The sequence below is a fragment of the Pristis pectinata genome, chromosome 23, assembly GCF_009764475.1.
Source record: "Pristis pectinata isolate sPriPec2 chromosome 23, sPriPec2.1.pri, whole genome shotgun sequence".
NCBI lineage: Eukaryota > Metazoa > Chordata > Chondrichthyes > Rhinopristiformes > Pristidae > Pristis > Pristis pectinata.
In genome coordinates, this window is record NC_067427.1 from 14,623,103 (window position 1) to 14,636,362 (window position 13,260).

The 13,260-nt window shown below is 44.7% G+C and overlaps 1 protein-coding gene across 1 annotated transcript in view; it reads left to right on the top strand.

Annotated features, from left to right (window-relative positions):
* Positions 1-13,260, top strand: part of LOC127582066 (xenotropic and polytropic retrovirus receptor 1 homolog) — a 55,106-nt gene that overhangs the window by 35,480 nt on the left and 6,366 nt on the right. The window contains 8 exon segments of the mRNA XM_052037046.1: positions 698-732; positions 734-779; positions 2,758-2,945; positions 3,975-4,154; positions 6,031-6,199; positions 7,100-7,294; positions 8,197-8,369; positions 11,680-11,816. Coding sequence (XP_051893006.1) covers positions 698-732; positions 734-779; positions 2,758-2,945; positions 3,975-4,154; positions 6,031-6,199; positions 7,100-7,294; positions 8,197-8,369; positions 11,680-11,816 — 1,123 coding nt within the window.

Here is a 13,260-nt window from a genome sequence, read left to right on the forward strand (position 1 = left end):
TCCTCTCCCGGGCCATCATCTCCAACACTGAGGCCCCTGTGACCTCTCAGACGACTACATTGGGACATTCTAACACCACGCTCCCAAAACGGACACTCTATTCAAGGCTCTGTCATGGGGAAGAGATTGCCAGGTGGAAGAGGGAAAGAGATTCAAGATGTGCTCAAACGTTTCCCCATGACCTCCTGGAACCTCTGGCCCATGACTACTCAAAATGGAGGAGGAGCTGCTGGGATTGTATTGAGAAGCTCGGGGCCATGCATCAGGAGCACACAGAAGCCCTGTGTAAACGGTGGAAGCACTGCACCATCTCACATACTAGCCGCCTGCGCATCCTGCCCCTGCTGTGGAGGAGTCCCACCCCATCAGCCTGACAAAGCATGTCCAAAACCCATCAAAGCTGAATGCAAGAAGTCATCCTCAATCTTGAGAAACTGCCCAAGAGATGATGAGATCAGTGTCTGTGAATGTTATTGTGCATGTTAGTCACAATGTGGCAATGGAGTGTGTGTGTGTGTGTGTGTGTGTGTGTGTGGGTGGGTGGGTTGGGTGGGTGTGTGTGTGGGTGGGTGTGTGTGGTGTTGTAGGAAAGACATGATGAGTGGATGATAAAGAGTTATGCCCAAAGCTTGTTATAAATGGCTGAAGCACTGGTCCCAATCTCCCCGGGTAAACACCTTGCATTGTGTCCCCTCAGTCTGCCCGGTGTGGACAACCTTTCGTGTAGGGGTTCAAGTGTGGACTCATTATGGCACTCTCAGTACTGATAATCATCAAAGGTAAGCACTCAGCACCACCATCCGGGAAAGGAGCATGGTCTCATTGTGTATTCCAGAGATATTGTAAACAACACTACTGACAGGCTGACATGAATCATTCAATGCTGTGTGCAGATCAAGTGACCAGAGAACAGACGGGAGACTCCAGTAACACAGAGCAGCATAACTCTGACTGCCAAAAGCATAATGAAGAAAGAGAGGCAGAGATGTTCACGGGCCCACTTCTGAACAGAGTTACCTCGTTTTCCCTAGAACCACAGATAGTGTTTGCTGGATCTTGACCAAAAGTTCAGAAAGGGAGGATGCTCAGTCTTTAGCTTTCTCTGGAGCTCTCTGCAGAAATACTTTCACCCGGTTAAATATTTATAGGAAAAGAGGCATGGAATACCTTCCAGTCAACTTGCCTGTTTTTCCTCATCACTTGCTTCAGGCAGTAATTGAAGAATCAGAGACACTCTAACGACCTATTACAGAGCTTGCTGACCTGAGATGGCTTCCTGAAGGTTTCATCAAATGGGCTCGGCAACATCCCACCCAGCTGGCCTCCCACTGGTTGGTCATTATGCCCATATTCATGCACAAGCCACTGCTAACTAGACCCCTCCCAGCCAATCAGAAAATGAATAGATGGATCACATGGGCGAGCCAATGCCTATTGGCCATTTCAGGTGGGTGTTAGTGCGCAGGTTGCCAACCCTCCCATCACTGACATGTAGTCTTCGGGAAGTGAAGACTGGTCTCCTTGGCAGGACTGCACCCAATTCTGGGAGGAAAGTGAGATACGGCTTTTTTTAAAAAACTGGGTCATTTTCTTTGATCGTGTGTTTACTAGTTGAAAAAATGTGGAGATGGAAGAGAAAAGGCTGCTTAAGTGGGCAGGATGCTGGATGCATGATGGCATGTGGCATCATGTGACCAACCTCCAGTAGCTGGCAACCATACTGCAGCACACATTATTAACAATTAGAATTTTACCCAAAGACATAGGTTAAAACAACCCAGAACCAAAATACAGCAGATGCTGGAAATATGAAATAAAATAGAAGATGTTGGAAGCGCTCAGGTCAGACCTCAAATGTTAAATATTTCTCTCCACACAGATGCTTCTGACCTGCTGAATATTTCCAGAATTTTCTGTTCTATGTTAGAAAAAAACTACCACTGGCATCCTAACTAAAACAGTGGTTATCGTGGCACAAGTTGTTACACCAAAATCTGGCTTCAATGTCCCAAAGTGGGAAAGGGTTTATATAGAATTTATAGCAGGGAGTCAGGCAGATATAGGCTCTGCCTGAGTTTATGGTCTGTCTGACTGTCTTTCCACCCGACTTCATCTAAACCAGTAACAGACCTTTTTCATTCAAAAGCAAAGTATTGCAGATGTTAGAAATAACAAATCAGAAAGTTCTGGAAATGCTCACTGTTGGGCAGCATCTGTGAAGAGAGAAAGAGTTTCAGGTGAACAACTTTCATAAGAACTCAACATATCCTCCCAATCCTTTCTCATGTATATCTAACTTCCCCTCAATGCATCCATGGTATTTGCCTTTGCCTAAAGTTCAGGACCCTAACCAGTCTCTGGGCATAGAAATTTCTCCCGGATTGAACACCCTATTTATGTAGAGCATCTCATTTTTAAAATCCACAAAGAGCGACCGTCTCCTCTAAACCACTCCTTTCAAACTTAGTAATTTTAAAGACATCTCAGTCTCTCCTTTCCAGACAATAGGACCCAGTCTATTCAGTCCTTTCCTAATAACTATAGCTGAACATTTTTGCTTATGTCCCTGATATCTTTTTACCACCTTCTCCACTGCTTCTACATCCTTTTGTTCTAATATACAGACCAGAACTTCTCTGGGTGGAGTGTTGTTTAATCAGTATTTATTATTATCATTACGCACCTTCAGTTAAATGATGGTCCTGCTGCCACAACCACCTGATCAAAGTGGTATAACATTGCTGTTTTTTTTTCTAGGTATCTACGTATCCCAGAAAGCCAGTGTGTGGCCCCTCCTGAGGGCTTACAGAGGGGGCTTCATTTTGATTGAGTTTGTCTTCCTGTTGGGAATTAATATCTATGGCTGGAGAAAGGCAGGAGTGAACCATTGTTTGATCTTTGAGCTTGATCCCAGGAACCACCTCTCCCATCAGGAATTGTTTGAGGTGAGTTTGATGGAACCTCGCTTCTAAATGACAGTGAAAGTGGCAGCCTGACCAAGTTCAAGGCATGGAGAAGGCTTGAGTCAGGGGAAGGGTGGCAGGAGTCAGGTAGAGGTGTAGCTGGAGGGAGGAGATAAAGTTGATGAATGGTGTTCAAAATATTAGGAGGAATAGGTAGAGTGGACAGCCAGCGCCTCTTTCTCAGGGCACCAATGCTCAATACAAGAGGGCATGGCTTTAAAGTAATGGGTGGGAAGTTCAAGGGAGATATCAGAGGAAGGCTTTTTTACACAGTGAGTGGTTGGGGCATGGAATGCGCTGCCTGGGGCGGTCATTGGTCAAATTCAAGAGATTACTAGATAAACATATGGAGGAATTTAAAATAGAGGGATATGTGGGAGGAAGAGGTTAGATAGTCTTTGGTTTAGAGGTCAGCACAACATTGTGGGCTGAAGGGCCTGTATTGTGCTGTACTCAAAGTTAAGCTCAGCTCAGAAGCTGCTTTAACAACCTGCCCAATGTTAGTCCCCAATGAAACTTCAGAGTGAGAGGTGGTGCATTATTCCCTTTATTGGTGTGAAAGTGATTATATTACTGGACTAGTTAGCCAGAGAAACATTTAGTGCACCGTTTGGTCCAATATGTCTGTGCTGGATACAAGATTGAATCCCATGAGACAGCTTGAAAATGTAGTTCAGTGTTAGAGAACTGCAGTCAGAAATAACAATTTGATATCAGTGCAAGGGACCATGGATTTGTTGGATTGTTGTTAAGGGAAGGAAGTTTGCTCTCTGCAGCTGGTCCGGAGTGAACGTGACTCCAGGCCCACACAGTGTGGGCAGCAAACTGCTGATTTGTATCAACTGAGAAGGAGTTTAAAGAACAAAATCTACATCCCACAAAAGGATTTGAAAGTACATTTTTTCCCTAGGGTTTATTGGCATGGAGAAAATTCTAATTCTGTTAGTGTTTCCTGTCCAGTGTTTCCTGATGGGCCCCAACATTGACAGCTTCTCACTATCTGTCTTTCAGCTGGCGGGTTTCCTGGGAGTCCTCTGGTGCCTGAGTGTACTTGCCTGCCTCTTCAGTGCTTACATCCACACTCCAATGCCAATCAGTCCCCTGGTCCTGTATGGATTTATGGTGCTACTTCTCCTGAACCCAACCAAAACCTTCTACTACAAATCCCGGATCTGGTTATTAAAAGTCCTGGTAAGTGCACTAGCAGAGGTGGCTGGTCGAGGAAAGACATGTATTTACATATTGCCTTTGATGGCCTCAGACCAACCCAATGCCCTTTCCAGCCAATGAAGTAGTTCTGAATGTTGAAATGCCGGAAATATGGTATCTGGGTTGGAAAAGCTCCCATTATCCAGCTGTGATTCTCCCTGGATAAAAACAATCCCACTCAACAATTGTGATGCTGACTTCTCTTTCTCCCTGATAACTCGATCTTGGAACAACGATGGCCTTCTTTAGGCCTGCAAGATCATCCCAATCTCATCATCTGTTGCATGCAAGTGGTGACAGAACAGGTTACTTTGGATCTGGTAAAATGTAAAGAAACAGATCTAATAAATGATCTCAGAATAAAAGACCTCCTAGGAAGTAGCAATCACAGCTTGGTAGAATTTAACAGAGAATGAGAAACTTGGGTCTGAAATAACCATGTTAAACTTAAATAAAAGTGATGAAAAATGAATGATGGTAGAGTTGACTAAAGTTGACTGGGCAAATGGATTAGCAAGTAAAACAATGCACAAGTATGGTAGATATTTAAGGAGGAAGTTGATGACATCCAACAAATTATATTGAAATGAGGAACATTGGTGGGGGTAGTGAGGGAAGAGTACAATTCATGGCTGACCAAGGAGGGTGTTCAGTTGAAGGAGAAATCATGATAGCAAAAATTATTGCTAGGCCTGAAAGTTGGGACAAATTCAGAATCCAGTGGAGAAGGAGTAAAAATAATCAAGGGGGACATAAACTTGAGGGCAAACTAGCAAGAAGTATAACAACGGACAATGAGAGCTTCTCGAGTACTGCAAATGATTTTGGTCCCCCTATTTAGGGAAGGTATTGGAGGCAGTTCAGAGGAGGTTCACTGGGATGGTCGTGTGTGTGGAGGGATTGTTCTATGAGGAAACATTAAACAGGTTGGGACTTGGCTTATTGGAGTTTAGAAAAACGAGGGGCAATCTTCTTGAAACGTAACATTTTTAATGGGCTCGGAAGGGTAGATGGGAGAATTCAGAAACAGGGGGCATGGTCTCAGAATCAGGGGGTGTTTATTTCAGACTTAGATAAGGGAGAATTTCTTCTCACGGGGTTGTGGGTCTTTGGAACTGTGTAGGGTGGGGATATTTAAGGTGGAAATTGATTTTCTCGCCTGTAATGGAATCATGGGCTATGGGGAAAGGGCAGGAAAAGAATCTTCCACAATCCCATTAAATGGCAGAGCAAGCTCGAGGGTGAATATTCTGTCCCTGTTCCCACTTCTTATGGCCTTCCCATCGTGGAGTGTCTAGAACCAGAGGACAGAGTCACTGCACAAGGGGATGCCTATTTAAGACAAAGAGGAAGAAGAATTTCTTCTCTTAAGCTGCAAGCGTTTTCAATTCCTTGCTCCAGGACGCTGTTGAGGCCAAATATTGGACTATATTCAAAGCTTAGATAATTACTCAATAAGGGGACCAAGGATTATGTGGGAAAGTGGACTTGAGGAAACTTGAATCAGTCATGACCTTTCGAATGGTGGACCTCGCGTGAGTGGGCGAATGCCCAATTCTGTTCCTACTTCTTCAGGGCTCACTGCTCTGCTCCATGAGAGTCATGGCTGGCTCTTTCCGCAGGGACCACCTTTTTATGTACCCCGAGCAGCTGGTGGAGGGCTGGCAGGTTATGTGCCTGTTGCTGTTCTTACCAGGAATGATTAGGCATCAAGTCTGGAGATACCACCCCCTCCACCACACTCATCAAGTAAAGGGCTCTGGGTTGTCAGGGCGAAGGAAACAGAGGAACTGATTTCCGGTGATTGGACACATTGCTCAGACTTTCATCATTCTCCTCTTTATTTTGTCACAAACAGTCCCGAGTATTAACAGCCCCCTTCCATAAAGTTGGCTTTGCTGATTTCTGGCTGGCGGATCAACTCAACAGCATGGGACCAGTTTTCCTCGACCTCTGGTCTTTGATCTGCTTCTACACGTTTGATGTGAACTGGGAGAATAACCAGGGTCTCCTGAGCCCGCCTGCAGGTGAGAAACCACATCAGAAACAAACGTCGTCAGTCAGTAACACCACACGCTATGACAACGTATTACTGAGATAGTAGTGAAGTATACAGTGTTGAAAAGACTCCCAATACGTGGAACTTTCCTCATTTGTTCTCTGGAGCTGGACAAACACCAGTATTATTCCCCCAATTCCTTGAACCAGCATTGTCCCTGATCTTAATATTGTCCCAGTATGATATAAGTTGGCTGAAGTAGGTCCAAGTTGGGATGTTGTGTGAAATGGAAAGGAATTTGGGAGACATGGATGTTCCCACCAATTAGATTATCTTGCCCTTCGAAATCACAAGGAAGGAATCCCTGACCCACTGCTCCAGGGAATCCTGCAGATGGTGTACATTGCAACAGCATTGATTGAAGGCAGGAGTCAGGGTCTGGTGGAAGCAGAACAGATCCAAATCTAGAGTGCCATGGCTCCTGCCATTCAGAGGAATCATGAGTATTCCACTCCACTGCATTTCCAGTTTAAGTTTTATAGACAGACATTTGCCTTAGCCATGGTGTTAACGTGGCTAGTCCAGTTGAGACTTAGTTCGTGATCCCAGTCATGGTCATAGGATGTTAATGATGGGAACACAGTGAGTACAGGTCAGGATGGAAGTAGCTGGGCTTTTTTTTTGCTGCAGTGGTGTAGTACAAATATTACCACAGACAATATATTATCGAGCCCTGCTTCACACAGAATACTACAGCTTCTGGAAATGGGGATGAAACAGAATGTGGAGATACTCAGAGAGTTAATATTTCAGGTCAATGACCTTTAATCAGAACTTTAAAGAATTTGTCCATTGACATTTATGATAAGCATCCTCCAGATGTTATTTACATTTTTTCATCTCACATCATTCCTTTTCTCTGACACAGATAAATTCATAAGCAGTGGTAATTCCTATGGAATGACCTGTTTTATCCAGTGTATTCCACCCTGGATCCGATTCACCCAGTGCCTCCGCCGATACAGGGACAGTAGGGATGCATTCCCACATTTAGCAAATGCTGGAAAATACTCTACGGTGTTCATCATGGTAACCTTTGCAGCTCTATATTCAACTGAGAAAGGCAAGTGAAATCAGTCTGCTACTATCCCAATGAAATCTAGTTGCAGTAAAACTCCAATAATCTGGCATCCAATTGTTCGGAAATCCTGACAGTCCGGCATCCGGCTCACTCATTAGTCTGGAATGTGAGCCAGGGGTCCGGAGTGTGAGTAGTGTGTGCCGCCAGCGCCCAGGGTCTGTAATGTATCCGGAGCCAGGGTTGGGATCGGGAATACCAGGGTTCAGGAGCATGAGAAGGTTTGTAATTGGAGCCAGGGTCCAGAGGGTTTGTATATTTCCTGCTCTGTTTAAACTCACCAGGTTCACTGGAAAATTTATTATACTACTGTGTAACATGTTTTAAAAAAAAGTGATATGGTATCAATAGGAGTAATATCCAAAAGTCCGGATAATGGGCTGCTCTGGCACTGGCCAAGTACCACCGGTGCGGTGTTATAGAAGTTTTACTGTCTCCAAGGTTTCACTCTACCTTACACCAAGGAAAGAGATAACACTTGCAGGTGCCAGTTCCTCCCAGTGCATCCTGTCAGATAGGGAGCACTGGTATCACACCACTCAGCATGATTCCCACACGTTGGTTATCACAAGTGTTGGTGCTCCTAGTATCTCTGGCATACTCATTGTCCACTTCTCACCCAATGTGCTGGATCACCAGAGTAGCAACTCGGTGTTACTGGCTTAATGCATTTCGTAGCACTATGGTTAGAACCAGGGTGAGGACTTCAGTAGTGCAAGACTTGGAAGTGTGCTGTGTGCAGCAGCTTACTTTATCCAGGGGAAAATCTAGGCAATTTGATTTCCTCCTTTTGCCATGGCCATCCCCAAGTTTTGCTCACTACTTTGTTCTGATGTGAAGCTGAGTGAATTCTAACGCGCACCTTCCTGCAACCTGCTCTCTCTCAGAACGCTCTCAGTTGACGATTGGTGTGAAGATTTACTTTTACCTGTGGGCCGTGACGACCTGTGTTAGCACTATTTTCACCATCGGCTGGGATTTGAAGATGGACTGGGGACTGTTAGACAAGAAGACCAAGGAGAACAAGTTTCTGAGAGAAGAGACAGTATACCAATATAAAGTAAGTGTACATCTAACCTCAAATATGTACAAACTAACCAACTAGTGCAATTGGTTAAACTAATTAAACTGAATTCTTCTCTTCTAAGTCCTTACTTTCTTGTGAAGGTATCACCAGCTGCATTTAGTTGAAATATTAAAAATCCTATATTTGTGTACACTTTGTCTTTGAAGTCTGGCTCCCTGCTATCATATTTCTGTCACACTTTGAGTCAATTTTCCCATTATAAACACTTAAGGCCACACTGGGTTCAAATCTTCCAACCTGCCAGCTGACATTTACTGGAGGAACTTTTCAAATTTATCTTGTCTTGAGGTCAGAAGGCAGATGCCTTGGTGGCCGTGTGCGCTGATCACTGATCCTCCAACCCTCCATCACTCCATGTGCCGTTCAGTCTCATCTCCTGCAAAGCTCTCTGGAAATCCAACCTTTCACTGACAAACTGCCTCAGATACTGCAAACCAGGCAGCACAGAGACTTTCCAAGAAGCAGGTGGCTTCCAACTGGGAGAGGTCTTGTGAATGAGCAGGGTCCCTGGCTCATTCTGGGATCTGGGTGACAGGGGGAGTGAGGTTCCAGTACAGGGATCCTGACAGTTTCTTTCTAATCATTGAAAAACCCACATTAGTAATGACCAGGCCTCACTTTGAATGGCCTCTGTGATTACACCGTGAATGCATACATTAAGGAGTCTGTAAGGAGTTTGTATGTTCTCCCCGTGTCTGCATAGGTTTTCTCCAGGTGCTCCGGCTTCCTCCCACATTCCAAAGATGTACAGGTTAGGAAGTTGTGGGTATGTTACGTTGGCACCAGAAACATGGCGACACTTGCGGGCTGCCCCCAGAACACTCTACGCAAAAGATGTATTTCACTGTGTGTTTTGATGTACCTGTGACTAATAAAGATATTAATCTTAATCTAATCTAACACTTTGTCAAAGGCAGACAGAAGTTGGGCCTAAATATTTTTTATGTTTTAGATCCCCCTTCCTCCTCTTTATCCAGAGCCAGTCCTGGGCTGTGCCTTGGTTATCTCACCCACTGGGATGGGTTACTGCGTGGAGACTGAGTGATGCAGTCAAATGGCTTTACCCGCACTGCCCAAAATGACCCAGCCAAGACACATTGCCAAAGCTTTCCATGTCAACCACGAAGAGAATTCTATGAACAGCGCATATGTAGACTGGTCAGATGGTCTTTGGTGCACCAGTGTCTATACTGCAAAGGATTTGACAACATGTTAAACTGCCAAACTCCATTAAGTGATGGGCAAGGTGGGCCTGGGTTAGTAGATTGGCACATGCTGTACCCTTAGCGTCACAGAGAGATAAACGTGGACACAGGCCCTTCGGCCCACTAAGCGCCTGCTGGCCATTAATCACCCATTTACACTAATTCTATATTCATCCCACTTTTCATTCTTCCTACATTCTCATCAACTCCCCAATGATTCTACCCCCTCACCCACACTCTATGGGCAGTTTACGGTGGCCAATTAACCAACCAACCAACCTGCACATCATTGAGATGCGGGAGGAAACCCACGCAGTCACAGGGAGAACGTGCAAACTCCACACAGACAGCACCTGAAGTCAGGATTGAACCCAGGGCCGTGGCGCTGCCAGGCAGCGGCTCTACTAGCTGTGCCGCCGCGCTGCCCTTAACTGCAGAGAAAAAGCTGCTGAGTTATGGATCAGGAGATTGAAGAACAATGTAAACATCATCCTCCCACCAGGGGGTGCTCCAGCTTCAGGTTTGTCTCAGTTCTTCTAAAGCACTGCACACTACACATTATTGGTCTTGCTTCCAAGTTGCAGCGTTTATCCGTTTTAATTACAATATTAATGTATCAGATCACAATACGCATGACTAAAATAACTAAATTACATTTGTAATATTTGCTGTCCAACCTACTTGAACTAAAGATTCAAGTTCTCTCTCTCAGTGTGTGCAACACCATGGGCCATTGATCTTTGTTGTTTAAGCTTACTTTATACTGTGTTTGAAATCATTGGCAGACCTTAAACTCTGCTCCTCTTGTCTGGGTGAATGTGACAGATGTAACATGGCATTTACTTCTTTACCGAGGTAGTGGTGGGAATGGAGCTCACTGCTGCAAGGACTAGCTAAGATGGGCTGCTTTGATCAGCAGTTCCTTATCTGGTCCAAGGAACAGTTCTGCCCTCCAGTCTCATTCAGAAGTGAGTCACCAAGTGAGAGCCCTTCTCCATGTGACACCCCATCCCTGCCCAAGTTCACTGCTAGAAACTCCCAAGGCCGCAAATTCTTCTGGTCACTCTCATTTTTCCAAGAAACAGGAAGGTGCTTAACTTAACCTTTCATAATTCAGATATTTAATACACAAATATATTTTATCCTTTGACACCAATATGTCGAGCCCAACCTTTCATTTTCCTTACACACACTGGTAATAGTTACAAACTAGTTTCAGTTTGACTTTCAAACCATGAACCAGCCCCAGTGTAGGGAGTGAAGGATCAACTCCAAGACCTGAGGTATTCAATTCCACCCAGTTTCAGAAACAACAGACCCCACTGCTTAGTGAATCAAAGGCCAGTTGGAATGAGGGCTTTGGAAAACGACAAGCCCCACCTGCACAACTGCTCTGACAGTTGCATAAACCACAGCCCCAGATTTACTATGTCACAGCTGCCAAAAAACTTTGAATGTCCGAGATTCAGATATTGAAAAATCTATTCAGAAGCTTTTCACCTTACCATTAAAATTAAGCATTAAAGGCCAGGAATCTTTATAAAAGTACTACAAATAATTAAAACACTTGGAACACTAGAAAATGTACTGAAACAATTGAGTACATTTAAATGAACAATTATTTCAAAAATATAAATGACCTGAGACTTGCCTCTTTTCCCATTGAACCGTCCCACTCAATTGGTGAAGGCTCAGCAAGAAGACTTGCCTGCAATATTACTGGGAAACAGTTCTGCTGCTGTGTGATGGGCAGTCCATCATCGGATCCCAGACGGTGTGATCGCTCAGTAATATTACGAGTGGCCTCAGAAGAGATTTGGATTGCCAGCTGGCCCCCTAAGCAAAAGTGCTACACACCACTGCATTTAAGGGGAAAGCTCAATGTTTACCTGGAGAGAGCTTCAGAAGGTTATGTTGGAAGGGTTAGAAGAAGTAAGGTGGCTGAGGTTTGAGTGGAGCGTAAAGCAGCATTGGCCAGTTGGACCAAACGTTTCAGTGCAGCCACAGTGTGCAGTGTAACACAGGATCAGTTTTTCCTCTGAGAATTGACTCTAACCCAGACTCCCTCTGCTTGTTAGGTCTACTACTACTGTGCCATTCTTCAGGATGTGGTACTTCGTGTTGCTTGGGCTCTCAATATCTTGTTCACTCAGAGCAAGCAGTCAGAGGTGGCTGAGATCATCTCAACTACCCTGGCTCCACTCGAGGTCTTCAGGTAAGAGGCAATGCAATTCATACAGGAAAAGAAACCTGAGTTCAAGAAAGGTGGTTATGGCTGTTGCAGGATTTACTGTATCATCTTCATTCTGACCTAGAACAGGACTAATACAGGGAGCCATCAAAGTTCTGACAACACTGCACGAGTTTCTCAGGGCTGGGATCTAGGTCTAACCACTTTCTAAAGCATTATCAAAGCCCTTCCCTCCACTAGTAGGTGAGTTGTGGCAATGTTCACTGACAATTAGTTACATTCAGGTACTGTAACAGTCCATACCTGCACACAGCAAGACTGGCTGAGATTCTGGCACAGTTGATGTGGAAGATAATATTTGTTCTACAGAAGTACCAGAAGGTGGTTAGACCTACCAATGAGTGTAGGTCTAACCACCTCCTCCTGACGTCAAACAGCATTTCCATTGCAGAATCTTCCATCATTGGCCTGCCAGGCATTGCCATTTACCAGGAATTTTACAAACACTGTGGTTAAAAGCAGTCAGAGGCTGCAAATTCTGTGGGCGACAACTAAAGTCCCCACTCTTGAAAGCCTTCCCATCAGCGACAAGGCAGGTCAGGAATGTGACGGGTTTGCTGAAATTTGTCTGGTTGAGTTCAGCTCTGACAACACTCTCGAATCTCAGCACAAACCAGCCCACTTGATTGGCACCTCAATCATCACTCAGTCACCACAGCTGCGGTGTCTGGAAGTTACACTGGAACTTGAGGGATTTTTGACAGTCCCTCTGACCCGCAGCCGTTACCACGTAGAAGGCAACAGTAGCAGGTTATGGAAACATCACCAACAATGATGGGTGGCAAGACTATAAAACAAAAGCAACCTAGAAATATTAGTGGGGTGATATTGAGATTGGGTTATTGAAGGGAAGGGAAGTGAGGAAGCTCATGTTGTTAAGATGGAAGGTTTGAATGGGAGATTCGAGCTTTCTATTGCACAGTGGACATGTATCTGACATGGCTCAGTTGGTTCCACTTTCTTGCCAGTCAGAGAGGTGTGTGCTCAGGTTCTGGTCAAAGACTTCAGACAGTGCTGTGACACCATAGTGACACCATAGTGCAGTGCAATTGTTAAAGTGCCAGACATGGTCATTCAGTCCATCAAATGTGTGCCAGCTCTTGACAAAGCAATTTTTTCAGGTCATTCTTTACCCAGAGCCCTACAATTATTCCTTCTTCAGCGTTCATGTGATTCACTGGTTGATTAATTTCTTACCACACAGAGAATTCCAAAATCATAACTATTCTCTGCGTAAAACCAGTTACTCTGACATACCTTAGACTTCTGCCCAAAATGTTACATCTGTGCCCTTTGGCCTTTGAACGGTCTTCTAATGGGAACAACTTTCCTTTATTTAGCCTGCACTTGTACGCCTCCATCAAATCTCCTCTCAACCTTCTTTGCTCCAAGAACATCTCCAGCCAAC